Source organism: Micromesistius poutassou, assembly GCF_964030765.1.
Source record: "Micromesistius poutassou genome assembly, chromosome: 9".
In the NCBI taxonomy this organism is placed as follows: Eukaryota; Metazoa; Chordata; class Actinopteri; order Gadiformes; family Gadidae; genus Micromesistius; species Micromesistius poutassou.
The window spans coordinates 8654049-8673293 of record NC_140279.1 but is presented as its reverse complement, the minus strand read 5'-3'; the positions used below and the strand labels follow the sequence as shown (position 1 = coordinate 8673293).

Genomic DNA, 19245 nt, shown 5'->3' with positions numbered 1-19245 from the left:
CATACAACAATAACTCTCCATGCTGGCAAACCACAGTGGGAACAATCTCAACTTCATTCAGCTTCCCGATCCGTTTAGCCAATTCACTATTCTTCCATATGCCCATAGAAAAAACATAAGGAATCTTGTTATTTCTTGACGAAATGAATGGGAATAAGCTACAGGATGCTTTGATCACAGCTGCCCTTAAGCATGCAGACAGAGTAGCTGTCACATTTGACATGTGTTCAGGTCCTGAGAATTGCGTGTCTTTATCATACAATGACGTGGTGCGCCATGGAAATAAATTGTCTTCTTCTCTGCGGAATCTATGTCGCGAAAATAATGGCTTAATTGGATTGTATGTTCAAAATGATTTGTATCTCCCTGTCTGGATTTTCGGGTGAGTTTACAATCTGATTCACTTCAGTCAATGTAGCGATGTCCTATCAAAATCATGGAATGCAATTTTTTAACAGAATAGCCCATCAGTATACGTATTTTGTATTGTCTTGTTGTCTTAATACTATACATCTATTTTATTTTGTTAAAGAATTCTACAGTTACCAGCTGCCTATGTACCTCTTAATCCAGATGTCCCAGGAATTCTGTCCGCTCGCATAATGAGCATGTGTGACCTGAATTACTGCACTCTGCAGAGCAGTTTGTTTGAAGTATTTTTTTCATATATAAATAACATCATTAAATATATTTGTATTATCCATAATATTGTTTTAACTTTCATTTGAATGTTTCCATCAAGCATTTCCAGAAGAAGTTCTCCAAACTCATTACTGTGGAGGTATGTGCAGTGTGGCCCGATTACAACCTGACCCTTGTTAGAGTTCAGCCGCTGTCATCAGCTGTCATATTGGACCTAGGGACACAGCAGGAAGGAACTCAGAGAGCTTGTGAAGGATGGCCACATGCCTCGACAAATTTTGCTGAAAACACCACAAAAGGAGACTTTGCATATGTGCTTCACACTTCTGGAACTACTGGGCTTCCAAAAATTGTAAGGGTACCACACAAGTGCATAGTACCCAATATACAGCATCTCAGGTTGGTCTGAAAAATTACTCATTGCATATATTTTCTGATTTTGATTTATGGTCATGAGTTTGTTGAATTATATTCACTGTAAATTAAGTATTGTTAAGCATTGCTTGCTTTTTATAGATCTTTATTCCAGATGAGTGCAGAGGACTTGGTTTTTCTCGCATCGCCGTTGACCTTTGACCCCTCGGTGGTGGAGATTTTTCTTGCCTTGTCATCAGGGGCTCGGCTGCTCATTGCCCCCTCTGTCATCAAGAAAGCACCTAATCGATTGGCAAAACTGCTCTTCAAAGATCACAAGACAACTGTCCTACAGGTTCACCAAATTGTTGAATCAGTATATACTACACTATAAGCGTAATATGCCAAATGAAATATTGCTTAAAACATTCTCATGAATCCAAACACCATGAAATGAGTCAATTCAAACTATTTTGTTCTCTCCAGGTTACGCCCACTTTGCTGGGACGCTTTGGCCGCCACACCCTCACAGAGGAGGTGTTGTCTGCGGGCTCTTCCTTGCGGGTGCTGGCCCTCGGCGGGGAGGCCTGTCCCTCCATAGGCCTGCTGAGGAGCTGGCGACAGGAAGGCAACAGGACTCAGATGTACAACATCTATGGCATCACAGAGGTGTCCTGCTGGGCCTGCTGTCACCAAGTCCCTGAGAGCCTGCTGAAGTCCAGCCATCAGTGAGTGCATGTCTCTATAGTATGTAGATTAAATAATGTAATACGTTTTTATTTTTTTCGTCCTCAATTTGCACATGTACATCTTTACATATCTGACCTTTTATTTGGTTAGGATATTTATGAGCTTAAATATATCCTTTTTAAAAGGCTAATCCACTGATCATTAAATGTTCACGTAGTGTGTAAAAATAGATTGATTTGGTTCTATTTTTTTATACAGTAGCATGTCTTCATCACAGGAACAGGCAAGATTTAAGCGGCTATGTTCAGGCCTAGGCTGGAGACCGTAATGGAGTCATTTGTGGCCACTTTTCAGAGCGGCGTCTTCCATCCCGATAGGAGCCCCTATGCTGAACACCAGTGTGGAGGTCCGAGATGACCTGGGCTGTGTCATAACGGCGGGCCAAGGGCAACTTTTTATAGGTAGGGGGGAAAAATACAATACATTCTTTAAAAAACCCACATGAATGCATTTCTGGCTGTTTATTTGAGTGGTGTCCTCCTGTAGGTGGACAGGAAAGGGTATGCCTCATCGACGATGAGTCCACTATGGTCCCAGGAACGATGCGAGCCACTGGGGACTGGGTCCAGGTGGAAGGCAACCATCTCCACTACCTGGGACGGAGGGACAGGCTGGTGAAGCGGAACGGCCAACGCGTGAACTTGGACACTGTGCAACAAGTGAGGGTGTTGGTTTGTTTTTTCCACTTGGTTTCCCTATTCTGTCAAGTTTTACTCAGGGTATCATGCTAAGTACCAACCGAACCTCTGGTATATGCCTCCCATTTTCCCAGCAGACCTGGCCCGGGTCGAGCAAATCACAACCTATCTAAAATTTTAATACGATGATATATACGATTTAATACAGGTTTAATACGATGACAGAGGAGTGCCCTATGGGAGTGCTTCTGAGGCCTTTTTTATAACCAAGATGGGTCCCACTTACGGCTGTACCATATATAGTTTTCGTATCGAAATCACGATACATGCATGTGTGGTGTTAGTATCGCTGGATGTGCTATAAGAAAATAATTTAAAACGGTTCTTGTTTTCCCTGCCTAATTTAGAAATCGGTCTGATATAACATAATTAACTCAAATTTAAGGGTTCTTTGGATACAGTTTGTTTCTAGGGAGTGACATGCAGGCTTTGCATGCACAGTGAACCACCAATCACTGATCATGTTGATCAGTTTATGATCAGACAACTAACGCAGTCGTAGACAGCCCCCGCTAGTCTTGGAATAAAAAGAAGCCAGCAAAAAAAAAGATTTAAGAGAGAGAACAACGTCAGTTGTATGGAGTTATTTCGGTTACAGAAAAGACGACGTTGACCAAAAAATGATACTTTGTCGAGAGTGCTTTGCAATTGTTGCTGCAACAAAAGGCAACACCACTTAATTTATTTCCCCTTTTAATTAGCCACCATAAAGCTCTGTAAAACGAGTGCAAAGCCAAATCTGAATGCAATGCAAAGCCAAGGCAAAAAACTATTTTGGATGCCTATGCCATTGTTGCACCATACGAAAGGGGTCCCAAATGGATCTATGCAGATGTACTCTGCTGCAAAATCACCCCAATCGAAAAAAAAAAAAAAAATTGTCATTGCATGAACACACTGGTCTATGTTTCTTACCTCATTTTGAGTATTTGCACCCTTTTAATGTTCATGTTTACACTTCCAAATAGAACGCACATTTTTTTTCGCTTCAGGTCATGATGAGTCTCCCTCAGGTGGACTCGTGTGCAGTGGGTCTGTTCGAAGGCTTACGACTGGTCGCCTTTGTCGTAGCGTCACCATCTGTCCACCAGGTGGCGGCGACTCCTCTTCAGGCAAAGCTGAGCCTCTCCGTTCCCGGGGATCATGAGGGAGACTGGGGCTTCTTAGAAGACCTCCCAGAGGACGGGAGCAGATCTGAGGCCCCAAACAGAGTCCTGCACAGGGTTGTCCTTCAGCAGCTGTCCCTGCTAGTTCCCAGTGCCAGCATTCCAGACTCCTTGGTTCTAGTCCAGGCTCTGCCGCTAACTGCTCACGGTTAGTTTCAAAACCAGAGAACAATACGTTTCACTTATTATTCCTCTTGGTCTTATTATTCCTATTGGTCTTATTCCTCCATATGTTCATGTTTTCTGTCTCAATAAAATCATGTTGTACTTCAGGAAAGGTGGACATGAGTGCACTGATGACGTTATATCAACAACAGAGGGACCGTTTGGAGTCAGCCAATTCATTTGAGAATATGGCTAAACTCAAACAGAGACTCATCTGTCTATGGCAGGTATGGACAGTTTATTATATATATAAAAAAATATATAACAATTAACTTTTTTTCAGTCATTCATCACTTCATTCACTGCTTTCAATGCACTGGTTATTCTAAAGGTAGAAGCGATTCTTGCCACTCCCGCTGCAACCCCTGTATGTGCCTAAATTCATACGCTGTTACTATGGTACATACCCCTTTGTGGTTGAATGGGGTTTGTATTATTTACACTAAAGTGATGGCTATAATGACATGGGTTCCTTTTTAATTGAACCTCATTCTGGATGTTATAATTAGCATGTCTTTATTGTTTTCATGGTCAGGATAGTTTAGGTCATCCTGAAGATGCAGTGGTTGAGGATGACTCCCACTTCCTGTTCAGTGGAGGTGACTCTTTGAAAGCCCTACGTCTCTGCGATGACATCATAGCCACCATCGGACTTGGCGTACCGGGACTTTTGGAAGCCATACTTGAAGGGTCGTTCACGGATGTGTTGTGCCTTGTTGCGAGGGCAACGCGGCTCTCCCCCGCAGCCGACAACATTCCAAACGCACCCTCGTCTAGGAAACGTTCAGCAGACCATCCTGCCTCTTCAACCATGGTCAAGAGAGAACGCACAGATGGACCAGTAGGTTCAAATGATGGCAGACTTATTAAAGTACTGAGGAGGGCTGGTCAGGTACTGGAAATTAATGTGAGCAATCCAGAGACCCTCAGCAGCTCTCACTGTAAAACAATATCGGCAAAAATCAAGAATGATTCTTCGGCCCAAGGAACTAGCGAGACGGGGATCTGGCGGGCGTTGGTCCCCCGAGAGCTTGAGCCCAGATCCCCAGAGCTGCGTGTGAGGTGGTCTTCAGACACGGGTCGCTGTGTGGATGCCTCGCCACTGCTGGTGGTGATGCAGGACAAGGCGGCCGGAGGAACCGGGTCAAAAACAGCGACAGTGTTCATCGGCTCCCACTCGCACCGCATGCAGGCCCTGGACCTGACCACCGGGGGGCTTCTGTGGGAACGCGTGCTGGGAGACAGGATAGAGTCGTCAGCCGTGGTGATGCGCTGCGGGACCCAGCTGGCAGTAGGTGGGTGCCAAGGTTCTCCAAACCAAGATTCAATGATCAACTGAAACTGTTTGCGATAACCGCGTTACGACTAACACTCGGGTCTTTGGTTTGCAGGTTGCTACGACGGTGCTGTGTACTTTCTGTGTGTGGCGTCAGGGGTGACTCTGTGGGTGTTTGAGACGGGGGATGCCGTGAAGAGCAGCCCTGCGGTGGACCCCGCCACTGGCTTGGTTATCGTAGGGTCCCATGATGGCCATCTCTATGCCTTGGACCCGCTGGTAGGAACACAAACACCGACTGTTGTGGTTGTCTTTACAATTTTTGTATTGTGTCTTAATGAGTAAACAATGCCAGATATCATGTATCAAGAAAGATATACGAAGGTAGCCTGAAGGTAGATATGAAATCCTACAATTGCTTTGGAAGTGACTTTACTTTACTCTTAGTTATGACTGAGGCCTTCATCAATTTCATTACAAATCATAATCAATGTTTTTCTATACTTTTGAGCTGTGTTTCTACGTACAATATGTGTTATTTTCTTGTAGGCCCACCACTGTGTATGGAAGTATCACTGTGGTGGGGGGGCAGTTTTCTCGTCTCCATACCTCGAGCCAACCCAGAGGCGCCTTTACGCTGCATCTTTGAGGGGTCACTTTGTGTGTCTCTACCCTGTGAGTGGAGCCAACTCGGTTTTATTCAGTTATGTTTTGACTGCTGGCTGGCTACCATGAAATAATTTAGCCTAAAGCCCTTCATATGTCCTGTCCTCGAGATACTGGATATCTCTGGCCAGAACAGGGCAGTAGGCGGATATCACAGATGAAATTAACTGATTTACCGTCAGTGCTGTTGGTCTACGATCGCACTGCCAAGCTGCTATGTGAATGTTACCTGGCTGTTGCCTAACAAAGATAGTTTAGAAAAGACTCGATACGTAATGGATGGTTCTTTCACTTATTTAAATGGAAGCTCATTCATTGGCAATCAAAGGTAAACAATATGAGGGACTATACTATGTCCCTTTTTGTTTTGTTTTGATGTTTTTTGAAACCATCTTTGCCTCCCTCACATGTTCTCCGGTAAAAGAATCGATTGTACTTTGAAAGGTCAGTCGGTCATTTGTAGATGGGCCATAGGTATACAGAGGTCACAGTGCCCGCCATTCATTGGGTTGACATTACAGGACAGCGGAGAGGTGCTGTGGACATACACCCGAGAGACTCCCTTCTTCTCCTCTCCCTCTGGCTCTCCTGGCTGTGTGGTTATTGGCTCTGTGGACGGACACATCTGCTCCTTCAGCGACACAGGGCAACTGGTGAGTGGATTTAGTTGAGTCTTTGTTGCCACAATCAAATTTGACGCCATTCTAAACGAGACGCTGATATTCAAATTTGACCCTCAAATTCGCAAACCCATTTCAGCTGTGGCAGTTTCTGGCCAAAGGAGCGGTGTTCTCAACGCCATGCTTCACACCTGACGGGCAGAGGGTGCTGTGCGGCGCACACGACGGCTACGTGTACTGCTTGGAGGCCGCCGGTGGCTCCCTGGTCTGGAGCTTCCAGACGTCGGGCAGGGTTTATGCCAGCCCATTTGCCTTTGAGAGCCACTCCGCCGCGGGCAGAGCGCAGGTTCTGGTGGGAGTGGCCTCAACCGACGGCATGCTTTGGATCCTAGACGAAAGGGACGGACGCAAGATCGCTTCGCTCAGTCTTCCTGGAGAGCTGTTTTCCTCGCCCGTGGTGTGGGAGCGCACCCTTGTGGTGGGTTGTCGAAACGACATGGTGTACTGCGTAGATCTGACGAACCCGCCGGACATAGAGGAGCTGGAAGGACACACCCACATGGAAACACTTCCAGGGACAGGAGATGCATAGCGACGTTTATACCCACAAATAAAGGTATTCTCACTAATGTCCCTCTAGAGGGTCTCAATTACAAATCCTCTCTGGAAACCCGGTATGGAGATCAAGAGTTTGATCACATGTACCTTTGACGGAGAAATAAGGAAGCTGGGGGACAATTTGTGTTTCAGACATTAGCATTTACTTTACATTATTCAGAACATTTTGCATTTCGTAAGAACTTCTCATGAATACCTAATAAGTGGGACAAAAAAGTGCAATTATTACCAAACATTTTTGTTACATTTAACACTGCGCAACGCTACACTATTGTGCACGACCATAGGTATAAACAAAATGCCCAAGTGCCTCGGCCTTAGGTGGCCCTTCGCTGACCAGGGCCCTGGTGGAACCCCTTGACTTACATACGTGATTCCTTAAATACAGGCCATGATTTCTTACACACAGCTCATTACATCAAGAGGTGAGGAAGATAGCGTCGTAGAAATGCTTACGTTATGACAAGCTAACCAGTTCAAATCACATTTAGAAGGAAGTGATGTCATATGCCCACAAACACAGTTGTGTTACAGCAGGACAGACACAAGAGCTGTATATTATAGCGAGCAGGTTTCATTTTCTCTCTCTCTCGCTCTCACTCTGTACCCAATCAAATGAGTGTTACGTTCATCACTATGCAATTCACAGTTAATGCCCAATAACACTGGCAGCCTTTGACGCACTGTTTTTAGCTATGCACCATCACAGATTTCTGAAAGATTGTATTAGCATGGATGAGATAGAAATTGTGTTAACCGTTTCATGGCAAGTTATACAATAGCTTCTTCTTTGACAGTTGTCACAGTCGTCACGGACACAGTGCACATTGTTAGGCTAAGTACAGGTCGCAGGTAGGAGTTCATCAAACAAAACGGGAGGCTCTGAGAGGAGATGGCCTATCTGTGTTTAAGTGCAAGGGAAACCCTTAGCGTAAAATAACACCAACATTGGAATGTAACAAAGGAGATGACTAACACCTGGGATGCTGGGTGGAAAATTCACCCAGCTCTGTCCTTAGTTAATGGAAAGTTAATGGAATCGTTTAGCCCTTAAAACAATATATTTTTTTATGTTGATAAAACACTGGCTTTGACATTCTTTCCCACGAGCCGTTGGTTAAACTATTGAGATGAGGATATGATATGGGGTATCTTTACCACAGGATCTACAACCACGGTGACCACATTGGCTACAAAAAAAAAGGAAGTAATTTGGATTGGCTTTTGCCATGGAAGCCACGGTTGGTATTGCCTGTGGAAGGAGTTTGTCGTTCTCAAATCCGAGGTGCTCAGAGCTGAGAGCAAACATCTCACTGACATCTGTTTCTTCTGGTGACTTATTTTTTCTTTTCTATTTTCATGTGACTATATAGTAAGTGCATGCTTGCAATACTAGCGGTAAGTATAAAAGTGTGATTTTTTGTTTTCATCTTCTCTTGTATATTTCACTGTGAATCACACTTTATCTTGATTAATATACCAGCCATTGAATGTTTTTTTTGTGTATGTTTTTCTTGTTTGTTTCACAGGGTCAGGAGGTGGGACGTTGAGTAGGACCTGGAGCTGAGCTGCAATGAAGGGGAGATTCTTGTCACAGTCAGTGGGCAGTGTGCAGTGTGGACACAGGCTGTGGGCTACTTGATGATCTGAGGGCAGTCACTCCAGGCTTTGGCCTTGCGCTTGGCAAGAGCCAGCCAGGCCGGCTCTGTGCACACCTGGGGAGAGTCACTGGAAGAGAAGCGCTTGGACACCTCCTTCACTGCAGGGGGCGACGGTGTGGAGTCTGCAATCTCGACTACAAATGCAAAGCATAGACCAGTGTCCAATGGTTAAGTTACAAGCTTCTCTGGAAGACAAATGGAATAATGCAATGCTAAACAGCGTAAGGCATCAACATAAGGCATACCTAGGTGTCACTTGTAATACGATGAAACAATAATAGAATGGGTCTGCTACTATTTTTTGCAATTGAATGTGAATGACGAATACTACATTGTAGTTTCTTTATTGAAGCGTGTAACTTCTAAATAAATCCTACTACTGTGTGAGCGTCATAACTCTTCCTTGATAAACTCTAAGCACCATCGACTGTCATCAAATATGTATGACATATTTTTAAATATAACAGCACATGGGAACAACTTGCAAACCGTTTATCCAGCTTCTTACCGGTGACAGAGCTGGGAAGAGTGTTTGCTTTCTTCAGATGTTCTCGCCGGTCAAAGCGCCCCAGAAGACTATCTGGTCTCTTGGGCTCCTCGGGGGTCAGAGCTTTTCCTGGACTAGGGCCTGGGGTTCCCCTGCCGTCTGTGGGACTGGCCAGCGGAGCCTGCTGATGGGGCAAATTAAAGTGAAAGGGGCCCATCCCTCTCCACAATAACAAAAGATGTAAACTCTTATGTGGAGGACTGACGTGTGTCATACTTGTTCCAACCCTGTTGGAAAGAGGTAGACCTATTAATGGAGTTGTGTGTCTGTACCTTTCCTTCTACTTTATGTCCTTGTAGTTATGTGTTAATGGGTGTGCTATAACACTTATATTCAAAGTGAGTGTGGGGCAGGAGATGTGATAAAAAAAAGAGGGGGGATACATACACTCTCTCGCTCCTTGGACTGTTTTTCTGCCAGCTTTGCCTCCCTCTGGCTGCGTCTCTCATCGCGACTCTGCTGCTGCTCCCTGAAGCCCTTCTGCTTCTGCAGGGCCAGTGTGATCCACAGGGGCCCCTGCTCCTTCTCCTGGAGCCGCACGCTGTCCAGAGAGTGCCGGCTCTGTAGTGAGGGTTTCTCTGCATACAGACAGGTAGAAATTAGGTAATTTTAAAATGTATTTATTATAATTTCTATGCTTTATTCTAGAAGAGTAAGACAGGAAGGTATGGAAGAGAGAGAGAGAGAGAGAGACAGTACAATTATGAAAAGAAAACTAATAATTCTGGAAAGGAAAAATAGCAATGAACCCAGGTGAACACTGAGGGAAGGAAAAGCAAGACATTGGGCAAATAGATGAAACACCTAAATGATTGAAAAGGGCAACTAGAGATTTTTCAAAACCAAACACGACTAAATACAGAGGTAAGGATCAAAGCCAATAAATGTTGCATTATAAAGGTATGGAGGGTGGACAATATAGCGTTTAATAGTCAGTGAGGAACATTTTGACATTTGACAAATTTATGAGTACTCCAGAGAGTTGTAGAATCATGACAAGTGACAGTTTCAAACACAACAATGTCTTCCCATAATGACAAATAATTTCACTATCAATGACTAAATAATGACCCAAAAAAATGACTTCCATCGCAACAACTAACAATTCAATACTCCTTTTCCTCCAAAATGGAAAATGTCATTGCGAGCTGGAGCACCTGCTCTATAATATCATATCATATATAATATTTTCTCAGGTATGTCACAAAGATAAGAATAGCACATCTCACCTTTTCTGAGAAGCTCTGCCTTTCGGTCCACCTTCTCTCTCCAGGGGATGTTGATGGATGGGAAGAATGACTTCCTCTCTTTGGGCTCCTCGTCCCCTGGTGTGTGCGCATGGTTGCCCCTCTGCAGACGGGCCACGGCGGTAGTCTCCTCAGCGCCCTCACCCTGCTCCTTCCCAGAAGGTTCTGGACCTCTCCCGCTCCTCTGGGCCACCGTTTCACTGGGATCCTTGGGCAGAGGTGAGGGGGGAGGGGTGGACACGGCTGCTGCAGGCTTGGGTGATGTGGGGGGTCTCTGGTAGAGAGAAGATCTGGAAGGTACTTTCTCCCCATCGCAGTCGTGTCTCGGTCCCGGTTTGGTGCGGAAAGCGACGGATGAGGGAGATACCTGTAAGTACTGGGCCATGGCGCCGTCTTTGAGAGGCGAGGGTGGGCTCGGTGTCTCAGAGAACACCGGCGTGCTGTCAGGGGTGGAGTCTTGGTCCATGGGTGTGAGGGGAGAGGGGACACCGTCAAAACTGTCCCCGGCGCTGTAGCGTTTTTTCCGTTTCTCTATGGATTGCTCGCTGTGGAAGCGGAGGGAGTAGTTTGTCCGTCTCAACTTGATGCCAAAGGGGGAGGGTTTGTCCTGGCTGTCGGGACCCCTCTCCTCGCTGCCCTCAGAACCTTCCGCCTCATCCTGGCTGTGACCTTTCATCTCCATCCCCTCCGGTTTGGCTTGATGGCTGGGAACCAGAAACGAGGGGAGGTCTTTGGCAAACATGCACTCCTCTGTTCCTCTTATTGCAATGCGCACCGTTTTATTGGTCCTGTTGGGAGACTTAGCAGCTGGGGTCGGGGACGCTGCCTGGGGCTGGCTGCAGGTCTCAGTTGATGATGATGCACCTTCCTTCACTGTCTCTTTTTCCTCTGGACTCAACAGCTCAGAGTTCCTATTGGAGTCTCCAAACTTCTTTTTGGCTGGGGTGATTGAGAACTTGGCGCTGGCAGACATGGTCTTCCTGAGGTTAGAGTGTGGGAACGAGGACTGGTTTGCATCCTCGCCACCAGGCCCTGTCTGGCTCTTGCTTGTTTCAGGGCAATCCTCATACTTGCCTCCGTCTGCCCCCTTAAATATCTTAGATCTGATACTGGCCCATTCGGCAAGGACCGCTGCACTCGACTGGTCTGAGGTGAGCATGGATTCATTCAGGGATTTGGTTTTCCCAGATTTTCGGTCTGGGGAGGTCTTGCTCTTGGTTGGTGGTGTTCCTTGAGCTTTGCGGTCCTCGCCAATACCCAACAGCGACTTGCAGGCCGTGTCTTTGATCTGGTCTAAGTTGACTGCTGGTCCACAGAGCTGGGCCCCAGTCACCAGGATGGCTGTGTGGGGGACAAACTGAGACGACATTAGGCTGTGGGGGTCTGCTCCCTCAGGACTGGAGGTTTTGTTGCCTGCACGCTGGTCGGTTACAGCGCCGCCCTGGTGACCACTGGCTGGTGTAACAGGAGTCAGGTTGACCTTCTGAAACAGAATCTGTTTCTCGCCCGAGGAAACTTTGAAAGAGAAGGGCCTCTGTCTCTCCTCCATCTCTCTCCAGTGTATTTCCTCTTCTTCCTGCTTCTTTTTCTCGTCTTCTTCTGTTTTCATTCTCTCCTCATGAAGCCTCTTCTCCCTTTCTTCTTTTTCCCTCTCTTCTCTGAGCCTCTTATCCTCTAAAAGGAGTCCCTCCACCTCAAGCTCCTGTTGCCTCCTCTCTTCCTCTCGTATCCGCTGCTCCTCCCGATGCTTTCGCTCTTTCTTTTCCTCCTCCCATTGCAGACGCTCCTGTTCTTCTTGCACCCTCCTCCTTTCCTCCTCCTGCTCCTTCTGTTTCTGTTCCTCCTCCTCACGTCGCTTGCATTCTTCTTCTTCCCTTATCCTTCTCTCGTCCTCTTCCTCCTCCCTCCTCCTCCTCTCAGCCTCCAACTCTCTCTGCTTCCTTTCCTCTACCTCAGCTCTGTAGAGGCGCTCCTCCTCCTGCACTTTACGGCACCTCTCCTCCTCTAGTTTGCGCAGCCTCTTCTCCTCTGCCTTCATTGCCCTCTCCTCTTCCTCCTGTCGGATCCTCTCCTCCTCCTCCTGCTGCCGTTGTTGTTTATTGGAGGACTCCAGGGACTGCAGGCAATGATCCTCAGAAGCCAACCACCTCTGGTGGTCAGCCGAGGCTCCTGCCACCTCCTCATCCTCCTGCAAGACCCCCGTAATGGACTCCTGCAGTTCCTGGACGAGGGAAGGGGGAGGATGGAGAGAAAATGTACATTTCACTTACCGTGTCATGCAACAACACATTTTATAAGGCATTTTACTGCCGGGCCAGGAAAAAAATAAAGGTAAGAATAAAACAGCAGCTGATCCGGCCCTCTGGCGAGATGGTCCAGTTGGGTGAGAGATCGACTGGCCCACTTGAATGATTAGGGGAGGTTCCCCACTGGCAACTACTGCATGGGATGGACCCCGTACCCCGCCTGAAAGTCAAATGCTCTACACATAGAAGCACACGTGGGCCATCAATATCAACATTTACTGGAAAACTGTTAGCTAGCAAAAATTGTGAATGAGTGATTAGATGAGTGAAAAAATGGTAGAAAAACATTACGGGTGGAGGAGAAAATGAATTATTAAAAAGCAAAAAGCCCTTGAGGTAGTCACCAAGAAGGGTAGGGTTGGCAGAATTATAAAATAATGGGTCAAATTCTTTTGACGAACACATAGGCCCTTTGGGAAAAAAATGCTGAGGCCTAACAATAGGTCCCAATCCAGGCCTGGGGGCAACCAATGCAAAAAAATGTAACGTACTGATGTGTGGACCTGGCTCTTACTTGGGTAAAGCGGCGGTGTTTGCGGGAGATTCTCTGGTTCTTGGGCTTCACAGAGAGCTTATGCTTGGCCGCTGTGTTGTCCAGACACGGGGCACACTGTGGCACGGCGTCCAGGTTGATTGACTCAATTGTACCGGTGGGGGGGAGAACTCTCCTGGACCTAGGGGACTTGAGGGGGGGGCTGTGTACCGGAGCCTGTTGGCTTGCTAGTTCAACCTGAGAAGAATATGTAAAAGTGGTTTCTACCATATGGAGTCATCAATGAATTTCAGAAAGACAGACGGTAAGAAATATCAATGCCCCAATGAATACAATGATTTTCGGCCCATAGCTCTTACCTCTGTGATCATGAAGTCACTAGAAAAGATCATGGTTCAACACCTAAATAGACATCTGGGCAAGACCCATTCCCATTTGCATACAAACAAGGCCGTAGTACAGAGGATGCAGTGGTTACACTGGTGCATATCATATCTAAACATCTTGACAAACTAAAACCTTATGCCAGGGCTCTTTTTCTTGATTTTTCATCTGCGTTTAACATTTTTAACAACATTCAGCTAGACATACTTTAATCTAAAATGATTAGGTTTCCGACTAACCCCTATCTTATTCACTGGTATTTTTCTCACAAACAGGGTTAAGCTAGTCAAGGTAAATGACACACTATCCTCTCCAAATACCTGCAATGTTGGAGTACCCCAGGGTACTATTAGCTCCTCTGTGCTGTTTACCTTGTACACTTCAGATTGCACCACCAGTGTGCCAAATCAATATATTTTAAAATACTCTGACGACTCCACCCTAGTGACCCTATTCACCCAATTCGAAGACCATACACTGTACTAGGGCAATGTGGATTGGTTAGTCAAATGGTGTGGTAAAAACTTGCTCATCATTAACACTGTGAAGACAGAGGAGATATTTTTTGGAAAACCATCTAACCTTCAACTGTCCCCAGTGAAGAACCATAATTCAGAAATCAATCAAGTCCCGACCTACAAATACTTGGGTGTAATGATAGACGAAAATCTATCATGGACCTCTCACATAGAATGTATCTGCAAAAAGATACAACAGCGTATCTATTTCCTGCGGAGATTAAGATCCTTTGGAGCTAGTAGCCAAATCATTTATTTGTCCTTTACGTCAGTGATTCAGAGTGTAATGCTTTATTGTACAGCTTGGCAGTTGCCTTTCAGTCAAAGATAAGGCAAAACTATATAATCAAATTAACATTTGTTCAAAGATCATTGGACTTCCTATAGCAAAACTCTTCCAGGAAGTCCACAACAAGAGCATGCTCAGGCTGGCCAGATATATTTCCACTGATGTCTCACATGTCTTACACAGAGAATATCAGATCCTGCCTTCTAACAGGCACTTTAGAGTTCCTTCTTTCAACCGCAACAGAATTAAATACTCTTTCATACATCAATCAATCCTTTTGTTAAACCAACAACATTAAGATTATTTTTTTTATTTCCTAAAATGTCTCCAAGTGATAACATTTAGGATATATTTATGCAGCCTCTTTGTAATATATGTATGCTTTGTCTTCAGTCATGGTTGATACTGTCATTTGTGGCTATGTTTCATGTTTCATCTTTGTCTATCGATGCTTTATCTCTCACATGTATGTCATGTTGGTCTATTGATGCTATATGTCTTATATGTATGGATATGTCCTCTCTTCCTTAAATGAGCTGCCCAGGGATGCAAAAATAATTTCAACCCAAACTGACAAATAAAGTTGAATCGTATCATATATCAGAACCTACCATGGGCTCAGTTTCTGTAGGCATGGTCTCCACATGGGCCATCACCTTGAGAGGACTCTGAGGAAGCTCCTCTTCATCTGAACTGCACTCATCTTCACTCTTTCTCAGAGATGGAGGCTTCTGCCCAAACTTGATACCTTGGGCTATCTGCCTCTGAATGGCCATCAAAATACAAGATACAATTCTTATGACAGATAAGACATTTTAGTTGGATACTTTTGCTATTTAGGTTAATTAATATGACCCATGGAAACCTACTTTGTTTGAGAAAACCCCTCGGTAATGATTATAGGTAGTGTTTATCACCATTATGGTTGTAATACCTGCAGGTTCCTGACTTTGTCAGAGACGTTTTCCTGGGACATGGTTTGATTCAGAACAGCTTCCTTTGGCGGTTCTTCCGGGGTGAAGATGCTGTCGTGAGAGATAGCTCGGGACACAACGGGATTCAACTCCCTGCATGGCATCAAATCCAGAGTGTAAATCTACTACTGCATTTACTGAATGCCCTGTAAATCATTTCTTCATGCACTTAATGGATGTCTATCACCCGTTGAGAATGAGCACAATGATAAATGGATCTGGCTATGCACACGCATGCTCGCAAACAATTACAAGCATTTTATAGTTTTATTGCTTGTTTAGTTTGAATGGAGCTAACACACATTTGACAGAATACAAAGACTATACAATAACGAATACATACAAATAATACAATAACGCCAAGCTCAATTAGTTCATAAGGTGTGTATATAAGGTGCATATTTCAGATTAAAATCAAAAATTGATCTTGAAACCTATGCACATTGACTCTGACAAGTAAACCGCCCACCTGCTCCAACTCCATAAAAAAACACACAGAAAATGCTTGTCCCAAACATTAACAATATAATAAGTAATAATTAATTACCTCAAATTTTCCTCATTGTCAGAAACAACTCCATTGCACACTTCCCCAGTAGAAAAACCGTGCTTTAGCTCCGCTGCACCCAGGTTCCTCTCTGTCTCCCGTTTCTTTCTCTTCCCGAACAACCGTCTGAAGGGCTGGAATTTGCCCTGTTGTCTCCGCTCTGTTGGCAAAAAGGAGATTGATGATGAAAGAGAAAATGAAAGATTACAGCGACTACTATCAGAGCTTCAATATCAATATGACACCATAGGGCTTGACGAGAAGCTGTGTGCATTTTCATGAGTTGCAGTTGGAAAAGGAAAGGTGTCTGAAAAGGGTTGTAAGTAGTAGTTTGTGCTTGAGGTCAATATCATTATTTTCCCATAATTCCTTCTTACCAGTAAGTCTCACATACAGTAAGCCAAACCTTCCCCTGGGAGAACTCTGGTTAGTCTGCACTTTGTTGACTCTTTCTTTCCCAATTGCATATAAATTTCCTATGACCATCAGCCTAGAGCTTTATAAATAACTCCCAAACAGAAACGTTTAACACTTCAGCCACCTCACTCCTCATGAACCTTTGAATTCAGAACAAAATGTGTATGTAATGTGGGCACAGAAGTCAGGTGGTTAGTATTGCTTGATGTACTGTTGTCTGTGTACTTGCGTATTTCCCAGTGTGCGTGGGGTTAAAGATACTCTACACCGCTACGAGGAGACGCCCTCTCAGGGCTCATGGGTATCTCTTTCGATGCTATAAGTAGCAACTAGTGTGGGATTTCACTCTGCATGGCGTCCACTACACTCGATGCATCATGGGGCATGGTACAGTTAACGAGTTTCCACTCATGAATCAGCATCTGAGAGGTGTGTCTTTGTTTCCTTTGTGTTATTATTTATGCTTTGGTTGGTTACTGGCGATTAGAGCAACAATGACCAGAGAATGTGCTCACGAAACCTTAAGGTCATCATCCTATCAAAGATGTAATTTATATTCACCCTGTTTTTCATTTGTGTCCGGGGGAGTGACATGCCTATCTTCAGGGTTAAACATGCTACTTCAATATAGCTAACCCCATTATATTTATGGATTTGTTCACACTATTTGGAAAAAGATATTGGTTTTGTCAACTTTTCAATGTTGTGAGAATGATTTCTACAGTAAACTAATAATCAACCCTGTTTGTGTCTGTCAAAATAAAGATGGATATTGACAATAATATTGTCAATATCCACAATATCCCCCCCCCCCCCCCACATGCTGCTTGAGTTCACTGCATGCTGGCCCATAATGCACTGCAGATTCATGGGTGAAACAGGAAAGGACAGATTTTCAAGCACAGCGTAGGCCTACACGCTAGTCAGCAATACTGTGTGCTGAGAACCAGTCAGCTTGAGCTACCTGAACAGCTAACTCCAAGACTCACTGCTTCCTGTGTGTGTTCTACTAGAGTTCCCCGATGCTATAGTCCAATACACACACACACACACACACACACACACACACACACACACACACACACACACACACACACACACACACACACACACACACACACACACACATGCATCCTGAGCTATCATTGACTGTCACAGGTTTGTTAGTATGTCAAGTAAATATAGATTTATATAATATAAAATACCTTCTTAATCCAATTCATTCATAAAATAATGGATTGCATGAGAAAACTGAAACCATGAAAAGCTGTAAATGATTGATTTGTGTTTGCACTTCCTTACAGGTTCATTAGTAATAAAAATCAAGAGCCACGTCTTTTATGGTGTACTGAAAGTGTTCTGAAGACTTCCAGGAAAGAACAAAATAACAAAAGAGCTCAGTCAGGTCAAGTTAAATCAGAATCCAGGTTATGATCAGGTTATGAATTAATACATACAATTAATTAATTAATTACTTGGTCTCAATGTTATTACTTTATTCCAATTTATTTGACTGTCCCTTATGATACTATAATACTCATGCAACTTGTGAAATTGTTAATCCCATGGATGGACCCATGGATGTAATTAAAAAGAATATAGAGGAAAAATCATCAAGTGCCATGCCACAACACACAGACGTCACTTCAAAAGGCAGTATCTGAGAGGTTTACCATCACGACCAATCCCACCTCCACACCATGCACTTCTTAAGGAGACAGCAGAACTTAAACATTGTGCAGGGACCCAATGTCCTCTAATTTCTCCCCTCCATGTTGTCAGCAACACAACCCTCTTCTGGGTGCTGTCTCTTTAAGATGGCATCTTACAAAGCACTCTGTTTTTCCTATTTACCTGCGCCTTTGGATACGGTTACCTCTACATGCGTGTCACGCTTAGTTTCCCTGGCGTCTGTCGCCATGGTCACTGCCCACCTCAGGCTGGTGAGAGGGAGGAAGTGAACATAGGGATGGTTGTTATCCGCTTTAGTGCAAAAAGGTACAGGAGGATGAAAAGAGAAGAAAGACAGAGGGGGAGACAGAGAGACAGAGAGAGAGAGAGAGAGAGAGAGAGAGAGAGAGAGAGAGAGAGAGAGAGAGACTACCCAGGCAGTAGGAGAAACCTGAGAGTCGTGCAAATGCCACTGCACATCATCCACTATGATAAACAACGGAAGCAGTATGCACTTTGATCATTTCAGACAAATCTAGCCCTACTTCTCCTTCCTCATCAATGCAAGCCTGCCTGGGCTATCTGACAAAATGTGTGTGTGTGTGTGTGTGTGTGTGTGTGTGTGTGTGTGTGTGTGTGTGTGTGTGTGTGTGTGTGTGTGTGTGTGTGTTAATGGCATCGGGGGCTACCACTCTGTTTAAAGATGATAGTGTTAAGACATGGGGTTCTAGGATTTAAATAACAACACAACATCATTAATGGAGGGAGGGGGTTTTGAGGGAACAGCCTTCTTCTGAGACACTGCAACACAAACACACGGTGAGGGCCTTCACCGACAAACACAGACAGAGACGCCCCGCAGTTCTTCCAATTCCTCTGTCTTCAACTGTAACTACAGAGTCGAACAGAGACCAACTCCTGCCAGGCTGCCCTCTAATACTCATCTGCCCTTTAAATGTATCTTATATTAAACATTAGTATATGCTACACATGGCGCAACTTGATTGGTTCGCTATCTCGGGATATTGGGCAATATCCCATGATTGAGACCTCAAACTCTGGATATTGTTTTCATCACGTGACGGTCGTCTCGTCACGCTAATAAAAACAAATGAACCGCTAATAAAAACAAATAGGGTTATCTGACCTTCGGTCTCGGGGCTATTCCATACTATTCACTTAGCCTTTGGCGAATAATTGTTAAATATAATATAATATTTGAATATATTAAGTTGT

General features: G+C 44.7%; 2 protein-coding genes across 5 annotated transcripts; one reads left to right on the top strand and one right to left on the bottom strand.

Annotated features, from left to right (window-relative positions):
• The first annotated feature begins 31 nt into the window (after window positions 1-31).
• aasdh (aminoadipate-semialdehyde dehydrogenase) lies at window positions 32-8619 on the top strand. Of its 4 annotated transcripts, XR_014637002.1 has the most exons (16): window positions 32-382; window positions 533-653; window positions 743-1041; window positions 1159-1351; window positions 1483-1724; window positions 2041-2147; window positions 2233-2405; window positions 3437-3758; window positions 3884-4002; window positions 4311-5070; window positions 5167-5330; window positions 5601-5726; window positions 6239-6370; window positions 6477-6953; window positions 8119-8196; window positions 8329-8354. XR_014637002.1 is itself a non-coding variant. In XM_084473088.1 (15 exons), exons 1-14 carry the CDS (start codon window positions 144-146, stop codon window positions 6927-6929), a joined length of 3450 nt encoding a protein of 1149 aa, XP_084329214.1. In that variant the 5' UTR covers window positions 32-143; the 3' UTR covers window positions 6930-6953; window positions 8485-8619. The 4 variants fall into 4 exon arrangements, 3 of the variants coding, with proteins under 3 accessions (XP_084329214.1, XP_084329213.1, XP_084329215.1); XM_084473088.1 differs by lacking the exons at window positions 8119-8196; window positions 8329-8354 and adding an exon at window positions 8485-8619; XM_084473087.1 differs by having other exon boundaries at window positions 8119-8568.
• cracd (capping protein inhibiting regulator of actin dynamics) lies at window positions 8590-18259 on the bottom strand (the record flags this gene model as incomplete). Its single annotated transcript, XM_084473556.1, has 10 exons — window positions 8590-8750; window positions 9125-9284; window positions 9551-9741; window positions 10393-12169; window positions 12254-12631; window positions 13231-13446; window positions 15012-15164; window positions 15335-15467; window positions 15922-16081; window positions 18193-18259. 10 exons carry the CDS (start codon window positions 18257-18259, stop codon window positions 8590-8592), a joined length of 3396 nt encoding a protein of 1131 aa, XP_084329682.1.
• Window positions 18260-19245: the final 986 nt, after the last annotated feature.